General features: G+C 42.8%; 1 protein-coding gene across 4 annotated transcripts in view; it reads left to right on the top strand.

Annotated features, from left to right (window-relative positions):
* RAB27A (RAB27A, member RAS oncogene family) overlaps positions 1 to 22,695 on the top strand; it is an 82,509-nt gene that overhangs the window by 46,989 nt on the left and 12,825 nt on the right. For all 4 annotated transcript variants that reach the window (XM_063449074.1, XM_063449076.1, XM_063449075.1 and 1 more), the window contains 2 exons: positions 10,301 to 10,386; positions 15,157 to 15,260. In XM_063449074.1, the coding sequence (XP_063305144.1) occupies positions 10,301 to 10,386; positions 15,157 to 15,260 (190 nt within the window). The remainder of the gene's footprint in view (positions 1 to 10,300; positions 10,387 to 15,156; positions 15,261 to 22,695) is intronic.

The following is a 22,695-nucleotide window of genomic DNA, read 5'->3' as shown; positions in this document are numbered from 1 at the left end:
TTGGTTGGTTCCGGTATGGTGAAGTGACCGGGTTTTAGACATGGGAACATCAAAAATTATCAAGTAGTATTGTGTGGTTTATAAAGCATATAAAACATTTTAAACCATGCATTTTAAGCCGCTGAGCATAGGGCAACGATAAAAATACCCCTTTAGTTCAGCTCTGCTGACCGGGTGGCCGCAGGGATAGAGGCTACTGCAAACCTTCACCCTACGCCACTGGTGTGTTGAAGCAGATAGTCCATTTCGTGGCTCACTGGGAAGATGTTGGTGTGCGCTGGTGGGCTGTACAGGGATGTGGTGATCCTCCAGCCCCAGACTGGTGAGCAGGCCTGCATCGCTGTGCCACAAACCCGGTGTCTGCCAGAATCCGAGTTTCCTCCACTTGAGGGAGTGCTGAGGGGTCTGGCGCTGTGCTGCCGGTTACAACGCTGGGACCTCGGCTGCTGTGGGAGATGCTGTCGGGCTTTAGCCCTGATGGCCTTCAGACTTGTTTTATTCTTGCCGGTTCTATTACTGGTCGCGGCTTGCCGGTGTTCAGGGCGTGGGTGTTCCGTTCTGGGCATTTTCTTGGCTCCGTGGGTCAGTGTCAGGCCGTCCCTGTAGGTATTAGATCTCCCGGTGTGTTTTTTCAAGATGGCGCTCCTGCAACGCCGGCCTTTCGGGCGCCTGGAGCCTGTGAGAGTGTTGGAGGTCCGCCGTGCGGTCACCCGGACTGGGCTTGGTAGCTTGCCCTTTGTCTGGGTCGTCAGGTGGGGTGGTCGCATGCAGGCTGCCAGTTTCTCCCAGAAGGAGTTGAAGATTGCGGCCAGTCGGAGCTCCGTGGCCGCTGCGGTGTGATAAGCTTCCCCAGTCGCCGCCATTTTGAGGGCCTCGTGTGTCGAGTTGCCCCTTTCTGGTACAGGCTTAGTTTCAGTTTTGCGGTGGGGCTGTGCTGGGCTACCCCTGTTGCCCAGGGGAGACCGGGATATCCCCCGCCGGTCCATAGGGGGGGGGGTTGGATGCATGCGTGACTGAGGGGCTGTGTGCATCGTTGCTGTCGGGGTGAGCGGCCGCCTCACCTCGGTTCGGTCTCGAGTAGGCCCCAGCGGCTTCGGAGGGTTCCCGAGGGGTGGTCGTCGCTTGTTTGGGGTCTTTGGATACCCCCGGGTTTCTCCTGCCTGCATTGCACCTTTTTGCCGGTATGTACTCTGATTTTCGGGGTATTTGTCCCCAATTAAGTCGCTTTTTCGCAGGAGCCCTTTCATTGTGCGGCTTTCCTGCTCGGCAGTTAGGCTCCGCCCCCGATTAATTTATTTTTTAAACAGATAGTGTACTTGCACATTAAGTGTCTTTAAATTATGTTGGTTGATGCCTATTTTTTGTTTTTCTAAGGTGCTATATTTCTCTTCTGACATGGAGTCATATTGTTTTACCCCTTTTGCTGATGTTTCTAGCTCAATACAGCGCTATGGAATCTGATGGCGCTATATAAATAATATAATAATAATATTATACCTGAAAGAAGTTATATCTTAGGGGTTACCTCCTAGATATTGTGAATATAGTAGAATATGGCTGTCCTACCTTTGGTACAGTTCTGTTTTGCTGAGTTTTTTTCTTTCATATTCTATGGCAGAAGGGGGTTGTTTTAGTACCCTTCTGCACGTAAAAAGTTTTTCAATCTCACTCTGAGCAGCACAAAATATTATTTTACTAAAAAACTGTAATGTGTGTGTGCCTTTTTGTGATTTGCGCAATTCCCCCTATTTTTGACCTTGCCAATGCCTTGTACACTATGTGCTGCCATGTCATGTGTATGCTACACTACTCCAAATGGACTTTTACAGGCCAGCAGTGTGGTCATGTCATTTTGACTTGTGAAAGCCCATGAATGAGTCTTCTTGAAAAGTTACACAGAAAAAAAGTATGTGGATTATTTGGAACCAAAGTCAGGAATGATGCTGTCACCCCGCGAAAGGTTAGAATTCCTGCTACCATTGAGTGGTGCAAGATACACTGGAATGTCGGCAAGCACTTGCAACGTTGTGTGCAACTCCCCAGTAAAGTTCTGGGAAGTTTACAAACTGGGATTGGATCCTTGCTGTCGTGTAACCCATCATCCCACCATGCAAAACCATACCTAGTTTGAGAATAGCATGTGCCAACGACATTGCCATCAATTGTCTAATATTTATATCGTCTCCGTGACCTGAATTAAAGGGTCACTCGGACAATCATAGCACTGTTTCCTGGTAAGGGCTCAAAATGTGTTGCTATTATTAGCCCTGTTACCTTGGTCCCACCGGGTGTTGGATCTCCACTGTATGCAGGTTTGTGACATGCTGCTTCTGTATAGTAGATTCCCAGAGTAACTTATCTATACTTTTCCATATTGGTCCCTTGCTCTCCTAAAGAGCCATACTCCAGTTCTGCTAGTTTCCACCTTGTTTGGTGGCTGTCACCCTTGCTGTCCTGTTGTGTATTTGTACCCCATCTCCTTTAGGCTGCTCATTTGAGCAGGGCCCTCATCTACCAATTGTTCCTGTGTCACTGTGTAATTGTCTCATTTATTGTAAAAATCCCCCATTTCATAATATTGTAAAGCGCTGCGGAATTAGTTGGCGCTATATAAATACCGATGATGATGATGATAATAATAGAGCTGTATAAGCAGAATCCCAGTCCTGCCAATCAACTATTCAGTCCATCACCCAATAAATGAGCTGCTGTGCATAGAAATCTGCACAGAATTTACATCAGACAGCCCGGAACTGTTCTGGGCTGGCTAATGATGTCCCAATATTGCTGCTGAGTGTGAAGTTACACCTCTGGCAGCAGTGGGGTTAATCTCTGTATGTGCAGCGTTCCATAGAGAAATGCGGCACATGCAGGCTCCAGACACCATGACCACTAAAATTCACTGAAATGGTCATGGCACATGAAGTAACACTTTCATAGAATCCACTAACCCTATAGACACTTACCCTCATTTGGAAAACGCGTGCATGGTAACTAGAAGCGCGGGGGGGGGGGGGGGGGGGGAGGAGGGGGGAGAATTAAAAATACAAAAATTATGCTCAATCAGATGGATAGATCTTTGTCTTTATATTTTTTTTCTATACTTGTTCTGCTGTAATTTTGAATTGTGAAAAAAGTATTCCACCCCCAGAAAATCAGTGAGAGAAAGTATATTGTGCAAATTCTCTGTAGGGGTGGAATTTCAGGTTTTTCTTTAAAAATTCCTTATTGTTATTATAAAAGCTGTTCTTTTACAAATGAATGAATATACAACATACTTTAATGCTTATTTGTATTTTTTGTTCCTCTTTGAAGAGAAAAAATTCATTGCCTCATTGTATTCTTTGACATTTTCAGATCATTTCATTATCTACGGGTTGTACAGGTTTAGTAGGTGTACTGATGCAGAGAGTCCTGTGCTATGGTTCTGACGATGCCTATTATAGCCTGTGCAGGATGTAATGACCTTTTTAATAGTGTGAAGCTAGGGCAGGCAGATTTATGGTGTTAGTTGAGAATGCACTGCTACTCATATCACTGACAGCCAGCAAATGCCTGGCTAATCTTAAGAGGCGTTGTTGTCCAACATCAGCTGCGTGTGAAAGGTGCTCACATGTATTGTAGGCGTATAGTCTACAGCTGGATAAGTCTACCGCTGTCCTCTGATAAGCAGAGCTTGATTGGTATTAGAGTCATACGTCTGCATATACATGTCATCTATTATTCTGCGAGAGTCTAATGTTTTGTAAGTTATGGTTACACCTGTGAAATACATATAACTCCAGCAATGAGGTATAAGGAACTGTTCCCAGTTTGGTATATAGCATAAGGTTTTCTAGTACATTGAACATTGTGATCAACACAGTTTAACTCCTCTTTAATTCTCTACTATGATTTAACTATTTTACTATTGAATATATTTCACTCTCTTAGTCCTTTTATGTGAATACTCCAAACACCATAACCACAAATCGGGGTAACACGTTAATTATTGGAGATTTTAATTACTCGGACATAAATTGGGATAGAGGGACTAGTACTTCAGCTAGGGGAATCCGGTTTTTGAATGTGTTAAATGACACCTTTATGTCACAACTGGTACAAGCACCAACAAGAAAGGATGCTTGTCTGGATCTCGTTATAACAAACAATGTTAATCTTTTAACCAACATTCAAGTAGGGGAGCATTTGGGAAATAGTGATCACAATATGGTAACTTTTGAAATAAACTCAAAAAAGCAAAAGCAAGTGGGGTATATTAAAATGTATCATTTAAAAAAAGCCAATTTTAATAACATTGGGGCAGCTCTACAACATATTGACTGGCATAAACTCCTTAGTGATAAAAACACTGAGGATAAATGGAAACTATTCAAACAAATATTAGAAAGGTACATTTCACAGTATGTACCATTGGGTAATAAATATAAAATAAACAAATTAAAACCAATATGGTTTAGTAGAGAAGTAAAACAAGAGATTAAAAATAAGAAAAGGGCTTTTAAAGCATTTAAATCGGAAAAAATCTGAGGCATCCTATATAAGATATAAGGAAGCTAATAATACTTGCAAAAAAGCAAATGATTGCTATAACACACTTGCAGATAACTTGTGATTGGATAACTCAAGACAAGGTGCTACAGCTATTAAAGAAAATTAATGTAAATAAAGCTCCGGGGCCTGACGGTATCCACCCACAAGTACTTAAGGAGCTAAGTGGGGAAATAAGTGAACCTCTGTATTTAATTTTTCAAGATTCTTTTGTTTCAGGTATTGTACCGGAGGATTGGAGGAAGGCAGATGTTGTTCCTATATTTAAAAAGGGTTCAAAATCCTTGCCTGGAAATTATAGACCTGTGAGCTTAACTTCTGTGACTGGGAAATTATTTGAATGGCTATTAAGGGATAATAATCAGGAATTCATTGGGAAGAACTGTGTTATTAGCAATGATCAGCATGGTTTTATGAAACATAGGTCATGTCAAACTAACCTAATTGCATTCTACGAAGAAGTAAGTAGAAATATAGATCAGGGTATTGCAGTGGATGTGATCTACTTGGACTTTGCCAAGGCATTTGATACGGTTCCTCACAATAGGTTAGTCTTCAAACTAAAAGAAATTGGTCTAGATGAATATTGTTGTTCTTGGGTAGAACATTGGCTTAAGGATAGAGTACAATGAGTTGTCATAAATGGTAAATTTTCAAGCTGGACAAAAGTGGTAAGTGGTGTCCCTCAGGGTTCTGTTTTGGGACCGCTTCTATTTAACATATTTATAAATGATCTTGAAATGGGCATTAAAAGCCATGTATCCGTGTTTGCAGATGACACAAAACTTTGTAAAGAAATGTGAGCAGGGTATTGCCTTGCTGCAGAGGGATTTGGATAGATTGGGGGACTGGGCACTAAAATGGCAGATGAAATTTAACGTAGAAAAATGCACTTCGGGGGTTAAGAATGCACAAGCAATTTACACCCTAAATGGTAGTGAACTAGGGATAACCACACACGAGAAGGATTTGGGAATTGTTATAGACAACAAATTAGGTAGCAATATGCAATGCCAATCTGCCGTTGCTAAGGCCAGTAAGGTTTTGTCATGTATAAATAGGGGCATAAATTCTCGAGATGAAAATATAATTTTGCCTCTTTATAAATCGCTGGTTAGACCACCCCTTGAATATGCTGTGCAATTTTGGGCACCTGTTCTAAAGAAAGATATCATGCAGGGGCGGGCTGGGCCGGGGGGCAGGGAGGCAATTGCCCCCCAGGCCGCCCTAAGTAATTAGAAAAATGGCCACTGCAGGGCCGGTCCTGGGCGCCAGGAGGAGGGGGTGCCGCGCGGAGCAGGCTGATAGCCTGTCACAAGGAGCCCAGCAGGTGGCCAGCTGGCCACTTACGGTGCCCCAGTAGCAAGGCAGAGTAGGCACCTGCTTGTCCCAGATGGCAGGTGCCTACTCTGCAGCAATATACCGGCCGGGTGAGGAAGGAGGCATGCAGCAGCGAGGGAGCTCTGCTGATGATCTTCCTGCTCCCTCGCGCGCCCTCTCTGTTGATGTCGGGAGCCGGAATATGACGTCATTCCGGCCCCGCATCACTAAACTGCGCGAGGGAGCAGAGAGGAGCAGGAATATCACGGAGGAAGTCACTGGACCCCGGGGAAAGGACCCAGAGCACTCCTAAAGGTAGGAGCAACAAGAAATAAAATACATTTGTGTGTGTCTGAAAGTAAGTGTGTGTGTGTGTGTGTCTGTAAGTGTGTGTGTGTGTCAGGAAGTGTAAGTGTGTGTGTGTGTGTGTCTGTAAGTGTGTGTGTGTGTCTGTGTGTGTGTGTGTGTGTCAGGAAGTGTAAGAGTGTGTGTGTGTGTGTCTGAGTGTGTGTGTGTGTCTGAGTGTGTGTGTGTGTCTGGAAGTGTGTGTGTGTCTGGAAGAGTGTGTGTGTGTCTGGAAGTGTGCGTGTGTCTGGAAGTGTGTGTGTGTGTGTGTGTGTGTCTGGAAGTGTGTGTGTCAGGAAGTGTAAGTGTGTGTGTGTGTGTGTGTCTGGAAGTGTGCGTGTGTGTGTGTGTGTCTGGAAGTGTGTGTGTGTCTGGAAGTGTGTGTGTGTGTCTGGAAGTGTGTGTGCGTGTGTGTGTGTCTGGAAGTGTGTGTGTGTGTGTAAGTGTGTGTGTGTGTGTGTGTGTGTGTGTGTCTGGAAGTGTGTGTGTCTGGAAGTGTGTGTGTCTGGAAGTGTGTGTGTCTGGAAGTGTAAGTGTGTGTGTGTGTCTGGAAGTGTGCGTGTGTGTGTGTGTGTGTGTCTGAAGTGTGTGTGTGTCTGGAAGTGTGTGTGTGTCTGGAAGTGTGTGTGTGTCTGGAAGTGTGTGTGTGTCTGGAAGTGTGTGTGTGTCTGGAAGTGTGTGTGTGTGTGTCTGGAAGTGTGTGTGTGTGTGTAAGTGTGTGTGTGTGTGTGTGTGTGTGTGTGTGTGTGTGTGTGTGTGTGTGTCTGGAAGTGTGTGTGTCTGGAAGTGTGTGTGTCTGGAAGTGTGCGTGTGTGTGTGTGTCTGGAAGTGTGCGTGTGTGTGTGTGTGTGTGTGTCTGGAAGTGTGTGTGTGTCTGGAAGTGTGTGTGTCTGGAGTGTGTGTGTGTCTGGAAGTGTGTGTGTGTGTGTGTCTGGAAGTGTGTGTGTGTGTGTGTCTGGAAGTGTGTGTGTGGAAGTGTGTGTGTGGAAGTGTGTGTCTGGAAGTGTGTGTGTGTGTGTGGAAGTGTGTGTGTGGAAGTGTGTGTCTGGAAGTGTGTGTGTGTGTCTGGAAGTGTGTGTGTGTGTCTGGAAGTGTTTGTGTGTGTCTGGAAGTGTTTGTGTGTGTCTGTCAGGGACGTCTTTCCGCATGGGGCCCTACCGCGCTGCCCAGCATGCCCGGCCGACAGGGGAGATCCTTTGATCTCCCCTGCCAGCCAACGGAGAGGTGGCCTTGTTTTCTGGCCTTGTGCCGATGAGGGAGATCTCAATTCAATCGGGGAGAGAGGAAGCTGCCTAGGACCCAGGGCTGCAGGAGAGGCCGACCTGTAAGGCAGATCGTTCCTCCCGCAAGCAGGCTGTGTGGAGCGTTGCAGCGCATTACCATTGCAATGCTCCACACAGCATTCTGCGCGCAGTAGGACAGGAGATAGCCTGCAGCCAGACAAGCTGCAGGCTGTACAGAATTCACAACTGGACCACCAGGGCTGGCTGTGTCCCAGCCTCTTTCACCAAAGGTAAGAAGAAGGGTGGGGGGGACATATAGATTTTATTTAACGTATAGTAATATTAAAAAACAAAAAATATTTGCTACCTGCACCCCTCAAACACACACACACACACAGCACCCAACACACATATAGCACTCCACTCACACGCAGCACCCCACTCACATAGCACTCCACACACACACACACAGCACCCCACTCACATAGCACTCCACACACACATAGAGAACCCCACACTCACATAGCATTCCACACATACACAGCACCCCACACACACCGCACCCATACACACAAACACATACACTGCACCCCTCACTGTTGTGTGTGTGTATTCAGCCGTCTGTGTATGTATTCAGCCGTCTGTGTGTATGTTTGTGTATGTTTGTATTCAGCGGACTGTGTATGTATTCAGCACTCTCTATGTGTACTCAGCAGTCTGTGTGTGTGTGTGTGTGTGTCTATTCGTCAGTCTGTATGCGTGTATTCATCAGTCGTCGTGTGTATGCATTCAGCAGTCGGTGTGTGACTGCATTCGGCAGTCTGTGTGTATGTATTGAATGTATGCATTGCATTTGTTGGAGGTACTTCTAAATATAATCTTCGTTGTATCTATAATTTAAATTTTTATTCCTGTAAGTTGTGTAGGCAGGGCCCCAGTGCACTGCTTTGCCCGGGGACCCATAATGTTGTTAAGATGGCACTGGTGTCTGTCAGTGTGTGTGTGTGTCAGCAAGTGTGTCTGTCAGTGAATGTGTGTGTGTGTGTCTGCCTGTCAGTGTGTGTGTGTATGTGTCTGCCTGTCAGTGAGTGTTTGTCAGGGTTTGTGTGTGTATGTTATTGAGAGTGAGGGCCAGTGTGTCTGTCAGCAGGGCCAGCCTTTGAGGTATGCAAGCTGTGGGGTCATGTAGGGCGCAATAACAACAGAGGCGCCCGGCGGCCAACACAGCTCACAAGTTTTGGACACCAGCATATTTAATTTAAACGATTCCCTGGTGGTCCATTGGTGCACACCAGCAGTAGGTGCAGTCAGATCATATCCCTTGTGGTTCCGGTGCTCAGTTAGTGAGTCAGGGCACAGGCTCAGAGATTCTCAGCCTGCGCTCTAACAACATTGAAAGTCGGAGCCGCAAAGGAGTGGGTATGGCAAAGAGCTACTAATTAGCATAATATCAATATCCGTTATAAAACCAGGAAAAGGTGGCCATGGATGGTGAGCTAATTCAGGGGTGCAATGGGCCACTTGACTGGATTTGCCCCCCAGGCCTGAGGCTGCCAGCCCTCCCCTGATATCATGGCACTAGAAAAAGTGCAGAGACGAGCTACAAAATTGATAAAAGGAATGGAGCATTTTAGTTATGAAGAAAGGTTAAAACATTTAAATCTCTTTAGTTTGGAAAAACGGCGCCTGAGAGGGGATATGATAACATTATACAAATATATTCGGGGCCAGTACAAACCATTATCTGGAAATCTATTCATAAACAGGGCTATACATAGGACACGAGGTCACACATTTAGGCTTGAAGAAAGGAGATTTCATCTAAGGCAAAGAAAAGGTTTTTTTTTTACAGTAAGAGCAATAAGGATATGGAATTCTTTGCCTGAAGAGGTGGTTTTGTCAGAGTCTGTACAGATGTTTAAACTGCAATTGGATAAATACTTGCAAAAACATAACATACAGTGATATAATTTCTAATTAGTGGAGTAATAACTGCTTGATCCAAGGAGACATCTGACTGCTATTTTGGGGTTAAGAAGGAACTTTTTCATAGTTTGTTGCAAAATTGGAAGCGCTTCAGACTGGGTTTTTTGCCTTCTTTTGGATCAACAGCAAAAGCATATGTGAAGAAGGCTGAACTTGATGGACGCAAGTCTCTTTTCAGCTATGTAACTATGTAATAAATCTTTTTCAGTGGTTAAAGTGCCAGAACTTGTGTCAGCCCCCTCCAATGTTATAGAACAGTCTGACTTCTTGCCTACTGACAGTGGAGACCCAGAAGATCTGCAGTGCAGGGTTTAGCTCATGGGTTGAGAGCGATCAGCTGATGCTCTCAGCCAATGACCTATTCCTGCATGGCTACTGAATCTCCACCGTTCGCACTGTGTGTAGTGGCGCCTGCGGACCCCAGGTTAAATGTCAAACCGTTCTAAAATGGTTTGACTCCGTTCAGAATGTGTGATGGAGATTTTGGGAAAGAAGTGTGGGGGGGGAGGGGGTGGGGTGGGTGCAGGACACGTAAGGCACAATAACCACTAAAGAGAGCTGCAATGTGTATGGGGCTTGGAGTCTTCCTTTAAGTGCCATCTATGCCATTTATGTTGCTTTGCAATGTGCTGGCATTATCTCTGGCGCTCTGAGCATTGAAACTACAGCACCTCCCAACAACTGACAACTTATCGATAACTGAAAAAGGATAAACATTGGTGTAACTTTTATCTGCATAATCTCAGCTCTCCTTTTATCCTTGTCAAATAAAAAGTGGTGAGTGAGATGTTCTATATCACTTGTATATACCATTTAGAATGTCTGTCTGGTTGTAAACCTGTTTAGTTTATGTATAACACTGTTTCTTTTCACAGGTGTACCGATCAAATGGCCCAGATGGTACTGCGGGCAGAGGCCAGAGGGTTCACCTGCAGCTGTGGGACACTGCAGGGCAGGAACGGTAAGATCTGTTAAATAGATGTGATTTAAGAACCTCCCCCCCTCTCCCCCTCTGTAACTTAAATGAAGCAGTTTTCTCTCTTAGGGGAACAAACTGTGTAACCATGTCATTCTTATGTACATATACTGTTGGACTGAAACTCTTGTTATGCTTGGTTGATATTTTAGTGGTTCAAAAGCGAATTAGAAGTTGCTCACTCATACTTTCCCTATTGTATTTAGGGGTATGACTGTTGGTAACTCACGTCTTTCTTGTGCACGGTTTGCCCACATATAGTGGGAAATTCTCTACACTTCTATTACGTTGTGTCCTGAACAAAATATTTTTTTTTCCAAAACAGACACTTTTTTTTTTTTAAATTATTTAATTGTTTTTTAGTTCATGATCAGAGAGTTGTAGATAAATTGTATACGCTGTACTTGCAAAAAGCCACAGAAAATGTATAGATTAAATTATATGCAACCTAAAGTTTGCATACTGAAGGCATCCTACACAACAGTATGGCAACCACAACTGGATAAAACAGCTGTGTATGAGCACCAAATCAGTGGTTTTTAAGCAGGGTGCTATGACAATAAATACAATACTACGAAAGAAATTCCCCAAGAGGCCTTTTTCAAGCTTGAAAAATACCTCTTCGCAGGTCGAAACGTTGCTGTCCTTTTTGTTTCATTAAAACTGCCTGCGACTTTAACACCTTGATTGCCTGGGGAATTTCTGTCGTTGCGGGATTGCTGGTCCTGCTCTGGAGCACCGGGTGGCTACTGGGATCCTACCATCACTTTTACAATAAATACAATACTATCTAACCATTTATAACTCTGTTTGACCAGAAGTATTCATATGTCTTTAGTAAGACTTTAAGGGAATTTGACTATAAGCTGCTGATGAAGGTGAGAATATCTTGTGTGCCTTTGAATTTTTTTCTCCCATTTAAATGGGAGAAAAAATTGGTTTAAAAAAGGTCTGTGAACCACTGCCCCAATGGAGGAAACTTGGCTAGCATTAAATATTGATTACCGTAAATTTCATGTTAAAGTGACACACAGCCATGCTAGAAATGACAGAGACCCTTTAAAGTCCACTGTATCAACAACCACATTGATTCTTCCTAAATTGAGTCTTTATCAGGGCATAAACACAAATTTCCCTATAGATTTTTTTTTCTTAACCTTTTAAAGGTTTTTAAATTAACTTTAGCTTAGTGCCAGAGGCAACTCATTCTGAATTTTCTCCATGATGATTATCTTCTCTTTTATAAAATCTTTAAATCTCACATTACTACTACACTAATGAATCTGCAGAAGATATCACTAATTATTTCTATGTAAAGATTTAATCTATGTAAAGATTTAAGTTGTTGCATATGAGCTACTGCTAAGGTGCAGTTAGACGTTCTTACCTCCCTGAAGATTGGAAAGGCTTGATATTGATATTGATAATGTCAAAGTGTCAATTCCACATTTAGCTAAACGGCTGGAGAGGCACAAGCTCTCTATTGTCAGTGTTCAAACAAGTATAACCTATCCTGATGTTACTAGCATTTACAAAAAAAATAAATAGAACATGAGTTTTATGATGTTGGATCGGTGCTGCTGGTTCCGGCACTGCTGAGACTACATACAGAGCCTGTGTGTTTGTGTATGTTCCGTACATGAAGCACATCCAGTCCCAATACATAGATAGGGGTTGACAGTTCCACATTGATACATACAATGGGATATATGTATTGTTGCATTTGAACCAGAGGATGTTCTTTGATTTTACAAGCTTATTATGGGCTAACCATGTCATTCTTATGCATGCATGGAGTGAAATTTTGGGAGTAGGAGAGAGGAGGCTGGAAGAGAGCAAAGATGAGGAAAAATCGGGGAGGCGAGACTGCTGCCGACAGGGTAGGGATAACATCCGAAACTACCAGGATCATATGTTGCCCCCATTGTCCTATTCTTCTCATAGAACCCACATTTTCTAAAACACTGGGAGTGATTTATAACGTGTGCTTTCAGTTTATCCATTAAGCAATTGTCCCTCATTGTTAGTTTTAGTCTCTCGAGATCAGGGGGGTGTCTCATCTTTTAATAGGGGATCAGTCTTTGTAGAACACTGGAGGCAAGAGCCTTCTCCTAGACCCAGTACAACTCTACTGTTTGGCGCCCCTATTGCCTCAGTATCTCCCACATTTGTCTGTCCTTGTTTTCCCCATGCAGTGTAATTTCACAGTAGTAGTATACCAACGAAATAAAGTTTTGAATCACTGTTACTGTAATGTTACACAAATCAAGGTTTTGGCATTCGCTTCCAAGATCTCTTCCCATTCCCCTCCCTCCAGAGTCTGTCCCAGATCTTGTTCCCATAACTCAGTGTATTTTAGGTTTACCCATTCCTTTTAGTGAGTGCACAGGTGTGTGTAGATCTGTGATGTTATTCCTTTCTGAGGTGCCTTGTAAGGACATAACCTTTCAAAAAACGTTATGAGGGTCTTGGCTGCCTCTTTTGTATCGCTAAGGTTGGCTCTCAGTTGTAGATATCTAAAAATAAAATCTAGAAAATAACCTGGTTTTGTTTTGGTGTGGGAATGGGATAAAAGTGTTTTCCTGAAATAGGTGGCTGATCCATTGTAGTCCAGCATATTCAATGATATTACAGTCCCACATATTCAATGCTCTTGTAGTCTCTGGGTCTCATACCCAAGAGAAATGCCCTATGCCATAGGTATGGAGTCAGAGATGATGGGGTCAAGGTCAGTGAGAATCTATTTGTGGTAGCATCCCATATTCGTGGGGAATTTTAAGATTGCTGGGCAAGCAGTGCTTAATATTGGTCCTCTGGCTATTCTGAGTCTGTACAGTACGATGTACACTACTCTGTCGTTTGTTCTGCCAGATGAAATTATTTAGAGCCATCTGTAGGCCTTTTTAGGTAATGGGGATCGGCAGTGACTGAATGTTCGTCTGGGGAGAATATTCATTTTCACTACATGAATATGTCCTATACACAAGTTGGGATTCTCATAACAAGCTATAGGAAAAGGGGTAGATATGGGGAAGATCAACTAAGCAGTGCTCTAAACTGGACACGCTCTACCATAAAATACCCAATTAAAATAAAGTCAGAAAAAATTAATGAACAGGATACATCTGAACACCAAACCAGGAGTATATAAAAATCAATAATAAAATAAATTCCGAAATAAATAAGTGTGTCTCTATATGAAATGTCCAAACTTGTGTTTAAATAAACTCAATAGTGCATCAGTTCTCACTGTCCAAACATGTTGCAAAAAAGCCAGTATATTGCAAGATAATATCAGCTTGGAATCCAATGTCAGACACTAAGTGCCTAAAATAGTACTCTGCCAATATGTATTGGTATAGCAGTGATTCATAAATATCTCATTCACTTTCAACCCTAGAATAAGGTAGTGAACAACAGGAACATGCAGATATTGAGAAATAAGAATCTGCATGGGACACTATAGGCATCAAAACAACTTTAGCGTAATGAAGCAGTTTTAGCGTATAGATCATGCCTCTAAAGTCTCACTGCTCAAATTTCTACAATTTAGGAGTTAAATCACTTTTTTTTTTTTTTCTGCTTATGCAGCCCTAGCCACACGTTCATGGCTGTCACCGACAAAGCCTGCATGAAAAAATTGTTTCATTTTCAACCAGATGTTTATTTGCTTTAGACCAGGCTTCCTCAAACTCCGGCCCTCCAGATGTTGCTGAACTACAACTCCCATGATTCTCAGCCTATCTATTTCATTCATAGAATCATGGGAATTGCAGTTCAGCAACATCTAGAGGGCCGGAGTTTGAGGAAGCCTGCTTTAGACGTTTTTTGCTCTGTAAATTGAACTTTTATCATATGCAGGAGGCTCCTGCAAGGTCTAGCAAGCTTTTAACAGAGCAGGAGATAAGAAATTTTAAATTAAACAGAATTTGCAATAAAGGAAGTTTAAACATTAGATCTCTCTTTACAGGAAGTGTTTAGGAAGACTGTGCAAGTCACATGCAAGTAGTTGTGTCTAAGGCTGCATAAACAAAGTTATTTAACTCATGAATGGCAAATAATTGAGCAGTGAAACTGCATGATATATACACCAAAACAGTTTCATTAAGCCAAGGTTGTTTGGTACCAAAAGTGCCCGTTTAAGGGTGTGACAAAGGTTGCTAAAATAACTGTTACTAAACGATTATAAAAGACAGTCATGGATACATTGTCATTTACATTGTTTCCCAGTATAAGAAATCCTAGCTGCTTTACTGTGTTTATGGTATGCATGTTATGGTATCCTATATCACATACAGTATAATAGATACCCAAATATAGCCTGGAAAGTCAGATAACATTCACCAGTACTGTTGATTCTTATAGGTTAGGTGGTGAGGTAGCTCAGTTGGTAAATTCCCTGACTACAAAGCCTGTAGTCAGGGATGCAAGGTTCTCAGGTTCAACTCAGCCCTTCATTCTTCCGAGGTCAATAAAATAAGTACCATCAATTGGGTAATATCATCTATTACTATTCAGCTGCCAATTTGGTTAATCCCGAGAGCGCTTTGAGTCCTACTGGGAGAAAGGCACTATATAAATTCACATCTATGGTGTCTGGCAGGAAAGAAAATCAATTTCGCCTCTGTCACCTGTCACATGGAGGTTTATATGAGTAGCCAGAGTATAATTATATGTTGCAATTGCAATTTTAATAAATTACATTTTTAATTTTTTCTTTCTTTCCTTTTTAATTTTTTTTCTTTATTCTTTCAGATTCCGCAGTCTGACAACTGCCTTTTTCAGAGATGCAATGGGTTTCCTTCTGCTTTTCGATTTAACCAATGAGCAAAGTTTCCTTAATGTTAGAAATTGGATAAGTATGTCTTTTTTTTTTTTTTTTTTTTATATTTTTTTATTTTGAAAAATAAAACCCCATTTAAGAGCAATGTAATGAAAATACAGATATCTGGCTTTTAATTTTACGATTCCACTGCTTTACCTTGTCCCTCTCTGTATGGATATTTTATGTAATACCTGAACTGTCATAGTCTATTTGGAAAGAATTATTCAATTAGTGCTTGTATTACAGAATAGCTCTTATGTTTGCAGACTAAGGCTTGCCAAGAAGCCAGCAAATTGACTTGGCTTTTAATCGGCCATTAAATGGATAACGAAACAAACAAAAATGCCTTTTCGTCTTAAGCTGAAATTCCTATTTTTTCTTTTTTTAATGTTTTGTTACTATAGCTGTAGAACACCTGATAGCATATACATTGTCTATTAACAAGAAATGTAAAAACTAGGATAATTTGCAGGTCCGAATTGAATAAATCCACAGATTTAGGATTAGCTAAAAGCCCCTCTGCCAAATCACTAATAGGTCAATTCTGACAATTTTCTTCATGTGTGCCCCTTTAGACGTGGGGAGTTTTGTTTATTTTCTATACAAAACCCAGCCCATTCACTCAATAAAATTCTTCTTATACTGTATTTAATTTTACACAATTTCTTTCAGGAGTTGGAACTACCTTATCAATTGGCTACTGTATCAACACCTTCTCTTTATCTTGTTTGTTAAAGGAAGCTCAACTTGTTTTGTGGCTTTTTGTGAATGTTAAGGGGGAACACCCTTCTCTTCTGCAAACATCTTGCTGTCTAGCAGAAACAGCATTGATTCCCACCCAAGATCAAATATTGCACATTAGTTCTGGAATGCAGCGATTCTACATCGCAAGTTGGGTTAAAGTTTAGGACGTTAGTTTATTAAAAAAGCTAACTAAGCGAACTGGCCACTATTCTGTAAACCCTAAAGGAATAACCCTTAACCTTTTTTTATTGTCAAAAACTTAAATAATGCAGACAACTATTTTTATTTGGAATGCCTAACATAGTATGTGTTTACACCTGTTCTCCTCGTCTTACCTTACACAACTTGCTTTTCTACAATCATTGCAATCTAGCTCAATTTTCCAGTGAACTCCCATCTGGCGTGTCTTGCGTTTGTTTGGTTAAATGACGTCCCCAGATAACTTGCTCTGTACTTTGAACTTGCTGTGTCACCTTTAATACATTTATTTGTTTTTATCCTATTGTACAGTGCTTTGGAATATGCTGGAGCTATATGAATATGAACACAATAATTGCTTTGCATTTTTTTTTTTTATGTGATCTGACATATCAGGGGTCTGGAATATTTAAAAAAAACAAAAAAAACTTCTTGTTCATTTGGACAGTCTACTTGGCCTGGCACTAAATTTAATAGAATTTTCAAAATTAAATCTGAATAGAACAAGTCAAACACAGCCCTGACCAATCGGCATCTCCTCAGAGAGGAATTGAATCAATGCATCTCTGAGGAAAGTTCAGTGTCTGCACACAGAGGGTGGAGACACTGAATGGCAGTGCTGCACACTAGGCGGGACTGTCCCAGGAAGCACCTCTTGTCCAACTAAGGAGTGGCCAGTGGAGTTATCCCTAGGCTGTAATGTAAACACTGCATTTTCCCTGAAAAGACAGTGTTTACAGCAAAAAGCCTGAAGGCAATCATTCTACTTACCAGAACAAATGCAATAGGCTGTTTTTGTTCTGGTGACTATAGTGTCCCTTTAAGTAAAAAAATAAAAAATAAAAATGGTTGAATCTGACACACACTGCAACGTATACCCACAAACACACCCTCTAACCCATACTCACACACAGACTAACACACTGAGCCATTTAAACACAAACTAAATCTGACGAACATACTGTACAGCCCAATTCTGTCTGTCTCATTACCAGCAACCTTTATCCTGCATTCAGTGTGCAGCTTGGTCCCTTGACTTTTCTGTCCTCCATGCACAGAGTGTTGGCCACTGGGTTCTTATGTCATGCTGCATCCCTGCAGCCATGAACACTGTGCATCGCGAGAAGTGGCTCCTGTCCTTGTATCTACCCATGACTGGCAGTCTGCTGGCACCCCTATTTGGTTTTAGGAGAAGCGGACAATCTTTCCACCACACAAAATACCCCCCTGATTGCACAGCGCCTGGAACTGCATGTCCCGAACATTGGGTGTTTATAATGTCCACATCCCTGCATATACTAAACTAAATCCTGCAAAATTCTGCCATTACTCTTACCAGTGCCATAGAGGTGCTACTATAGGTGCATTTTAAACCTTCCAGTGATGAGTCTAACATGTCCTACTGTTCCAACTCTCTCAATCAAAATTAGAAGCTTCTGATTGGCCAAGCTTTTTTCTGGAGTGGTCAAAGGCTGATGATGTAATGTGTGGGTATTTACACACTTAAGAATTTAACGTGGCCCTCTCAAATAAGCCAGCTATGTTTAATTCAAAGGGACTCTCCAGTGCCAGGAAAACAAACCGTTTTCCTGGCACTGCAGGTCCCCTCTCCCTCCCACCCAATCCCATGTTGCTGAATGGGTTAAAACCCCTTCAGTGACTTACCTATATCTAGCGCCGATGTCCCTCGGCGCTGGGTCAGGCTCCATCCACACTCCTCCCCGCCGACGTCAGCCGGCAGGGGAGACCTATTGAGCACGCGCGGCCGGCGGCGGGGGAGACCTAATGCGCATGCACGGCAATGCCGCGCACGCGCATTACACCTCCTGATAGGAAAGCATTGAATAATGCTTTCAATGCTTTCCTATGGGGCTTACGGTGACGCTGGAGGTCCTCACATAGTGTGAGGACGTCCAGCGTCGTTATAACACACTTTTAGTGTTCAATGAACACGGAAGTGTCCTAGTGATTGTCTAGTAGACAGCCACTAGAAAAGGACTTAACCCTCAAGGTAAATATTGCATTTTATGAAAACTGCAATAATTACACTTGCAGGGTTAAGGGTAGTGGGAGTTGGCACCCAGACCACTCCAATGGGCAGAAGTGGTCTGGGTGCCTGGGTGTCTCTTTAATGGCTGTTTACAGCTGTTCCTGAATGTGTTTACTGTTTTACCAACTAGTCAATAAACCTCGTATTATGGGAAACTTCAGCGTAATGTGAAAAATGTGTTCATGTGCTGAGAAAGATTTCACATCCTCCCCTAAGGCTTTGTTCTGGAGTGTATATATGCTGTAAGTCCATGTCAGGACAGGCCCTCCAGGCTTGTTGAATTCTAATATGGGGTGAACTGGAAAGACAGGAAGGGGAAGTTCTATGGAATCTTCTAATAAACATACCTTGTTCTTCATACAAGTTTATTGGTGTATGTATACATAGAAAGCTATTATTTGCTTATTTTTGCAGAAACGTGGTAGCTATGATTATTCTTCTTTAATTTATAAAGTGCCAGCAAATTCGGTAGCACTGTACAATGGGTAATTGTAACCAGACAAATGGACGCACTGGAATGGAGGGGTGGAGGGCCCTGCTCAATGAGCTTACATGCTAGAGGGAGTGGGGTATAATGACACAAACGGTATAAGTAGGGGTAATGAAATGGGTTGCTAGAAAAGTATTCACTGAGAACCTAGTAGGCTTTTTTTTGACAGGATGGATGAAAACCCGCTAGCAGTTTAAATGATTTGCTTTCCTGAAGAAGTGAGTTTTCAAAGATTTTTTGAAGGCGTGGAGACTGGTGAAAGTGAAACGGAGAAGGGAAGGGAGTTCTACAGAAAAAGTGCAACCCTGGAAAAGTCTTGGAGGCGAACATCAGATGTGGGAGTATGGACAGAGGATAGACGTAGTTCTTCGGCAGAGCGCAGGGGCCTTGACGGGACATATTTGTGTATTATGGAGAATAGGTAGGTTGGAGCAGCATTATGTAGGGACTTGTAAGCAAGCACCAGAATATTAAGTTGAGCAGTATCTAACTGGAAGCCAATGTAGGAACTGACCGAGGTGGGAGGTGCGGGCAGACAGGAAAATGAGCCTTGCCAGCGCACTCATTATAGATTGCAACGGTGCAATCTGGGAACGCGTAAGACCACTAAGAAGGGGATTGCAGTAGTCAAGGTGAGAAAGAACAATGGCATGGACCAGCATCTTAGCCCTGTCTAGTGTTAAAAAAGGGCGGATGCGTGCTATGTTTTTGAGATGGAAGCAGCAGGATTTGGAGATTGACTGGACATGAGGGGTGAAGGAGAGGTCAGAGTCAAAACAAACACCTAGGCAGCGAGCCTGCGAGGTAGAGGTGATGGTGGCGCCGTTGACTTGGAGGGAGACAGACACGGGAGTAGCAACACTTGAGGGAGGAAAGACCAGAAGTTCAGTTTTGGACAGGTTGAGTTTAGGGAAGTGAGCAGCCATCCAGTTGGAAATCGCGGAGAGGCAGTCAGAGACATGAGTCAAGAGGGGTGGAGAGAGATCAGGAGAGGACAGGTAGATTTGTGTGTCATCTACATATAAATGATAATGGAAGCCAAAGGAGCTGAGGAGTTTACCAAGGGAGGCAGTATAGATAGAGAACAGTAGGGGGCCAAGAACAGAACCTTGGGGAACGCCAACAGAGCGGGGTTGGGAGGAAGAGGCAGAGCCAGAGAAAGAAACATTGAAAAAGCGCTGGAAGAGATGGAAGGAGCACCAGGACAGAGCAGTATCCCATAGACTGAGATTACGAAGAATGAGAAGAAGCTGTTGATGATCAACAGTGTCAAAGGCAGCAGAAAGATCAAGGAGAATTAGGATAGCGGGATTTAGCAGCGATTAAATCGTTGGATACTTTGGTCACAGCTGTTTCAGCAGAATGACGAGCACGGAATGCAGACTGAAGCGGGTCAAGCAGAGCGTTGGATTCAAGGAAGTCTGTCAATCTCTTTTACACAACTCTCTCAAGGATTTTGGAGGCAAATGGCAGAAGCGATATAGGGCGGGAGTTGGAGTCAAGGTTGGGCTTTTTCAGAATAGGTGTTAGGGTTGCATGTTTAAAGGGTGAGGGAAATGTGCCGGAGGAAAAGGAGAGATGGAAAATTTTAGTAAACGGGAGACAGTGTGAATGAGACATGAGGGAATATGATCGAGGGAATAGTTGGTGGGGCGGCAGGACTGTAGCAGAGCAGAAACCTCTTCCGTTGTAGTAGGTGCAAATGAGATCTCTTCCCTGATTGTAGAAATCTTCTCAGTGAAGTGAGTAGCAAAGTTTGAGGCGGACAAGGTGGAAGGAGGAGGGGGAGCAACTGTATTGAAGTAATTTACTTTTGCAGAGTGTAGGAGCGCAGCATAAATTTATAGTGGAGGAAGTCAGGTGCAGAGTCTCCAACAGCATTCAGCAGTTCTTGAACATTTTTGGAGATATCGGGTAAGCTTGGTGTGCCAGGGTTGTAATTGGGAACACTTACTGAATTTAAATGTAGGAGGTGCCATGATGTCTAGTTGAGAGGAGAAAGTGGAGTTGTTAAAGCGGCACTGTCATGCCGAATTCCGTTTTTTTTTTTAACCCCCCTCCCGCCTCAACTACATCCAATCGACCCCCTAGTCATCCCCAAATGCCCCTAAGCCCCCCACATTACCTATTTTTTATTCTTTATTTTCTGCCCCGATCTATATTCAGGGCGCCGCCATCTTTGTGTGGGTAGGTGAAGTCCCTGTGGGACACGTCATCTACCCACACTACACAGACTGTGAGATTCCCGCACATGCCCAGTGAAACACCTGGACATGCGAACGGGAATTTCACCTATTCATTCATTCATCAGACAGACGAATGAATGAATAGAAAAATCAGACGAACAAACTAACACTGTGTATCAGTGTTCGTTTGTTTGTTCGGTTTATTACAAGGAGGGAGCTACCGGCGTGCAGCTCCCTCCTTGCAATATGTAAAGACAGAAGCGGTGGGGAGCAGTGCTCCCCACCACTTCATTAGCCCCCCAGGTCCTCCCCTCACTCTATGGGGGTCAATATGACCCCCATAATAGCACAAGGGAGATTGAAATCTCCCCAATGCCCCTACTCGCTATATCGCGAGTAGGGGCATGTCCACTAAACAGTGAGCAGCCTGTACTTTGTCTTATGGTTTTAAAGAAAACTAAAGAAGAATGGAAGAAATGAATAACAGATCCTGAGAGAGGCGGAGAAGAGGAAGAGATTGAGGAAAGGTAAGTTCGGCATGACAGTGCTGCTTTAAACTGCCTTTTTTTTTTTTTTTTTTTTTTAAATTAGAGCCAGTTGAATAGTTCAAAGTACCATTTTACTCTGCAATGCACTCTAAGCACTAGAGCATGTTATGGTGAAAGGAGTCTGCGTCATACACCTGCTTTGCATGCTTCCATTTAGGAGTGGTTTGGGGGGGGGAAACGGACTATCTTGGCACCTACAGCCTGTGCCCTTTTCTTTGACTCTGCTGATGTAGAGATGCATTAGTCTATCCAACTCTGGTTGGTGATGATGGACTTAAAGCTCTGGACTAACCTGTTTCCAGAGTTCTAAACCTATCATCCCAAAATTGGAAAATATGTTTACTTCTGGCATTCGCTGAGCTGCAACACATGAGTTGGTTGAAGGTGCCAGAAGAATCTTGTTTTTTATATCCCTTGAAATCTGTTTGATACTACTTGGAGAAAATAGATGGAAATGGAGAGAGACTACAAAGGCATGTATGCAGTAAAACCACAATTTAAGTTGTTTTGGTGCCTAGTGTCTCTCTTACCTTTTGATCTACTATTTGAGATAGAAGGGTGGTGTAACTCCAGTGTCCTTGCAAATAAGTAAAATGAAATAATAAACCTGATGGCGTAGTATGTCAAATATAATGATAAAAAGATAAAAGGAGGTAATCCACTCACACCTTTTGGGAGCCTGGGTGTAGCTCCAACCTTTGTGCTTGGGCGGATTAATCCCCGCCTAGGGATATGCTGTGGTCCATGGGTCTGCAAATGGTCTTCCTCTTACAATATCCTCATAGATAAGTAGGAGAAAAAAGAAACAATATGGTGTAGTATGTACACTTAGGAGGCAAACAATACCTTGCCTGCTGGAAAATACAGCATCCAGCCACCTCAATCAAGCAGAACAGCCACCTTAATCAAGCAGAACGGCTTGAAAAAAAATGTCTCATTGTTTTATTGTAATTTTTCTTATCACTCTTCTGAAAATAACACAAATCTCTTGGTTCTAATCGATTGGGTTGTTACCTAAACCATTCCTACATAACACTCCCACGCTACATGAGATCTTGTGCATGGCTCTCTGGTCTAGCCATAGTTTTTATTGATGAATTTATATAGAGCAATGTTTAGTGGGTATAAAAACAGGCATGTTTGAGTCAGTGCAGTGGGGAATTTTGTGTGCCCATGACAATATTGTAGAAATAGAAATTGATGAACAGTAAGGATTACACACACTTTCCCCATGACACCTAACCCATGTCTAT

The sequence above is a fragment of the Pelobates fuscus genome, chromosome 3 (genome assembly GCF_036172605.1).
Source record: "Pelobates fuscus isolate aPelFus1 chromosome 3, aPelFus1.pri, whole genome shotgun sequence".
Lineage (NCBI taxonomy): Eukaryota > Metazoa > Chordata > Amphibia > Anura > Pelobatidae > Pelobates > Pelobates fuscus.
The sequence above is the reverse complement of the archived record's forward strand: the minus strand, read 5'-3'. Positions and strand labels throughout refer to the sequence as shown.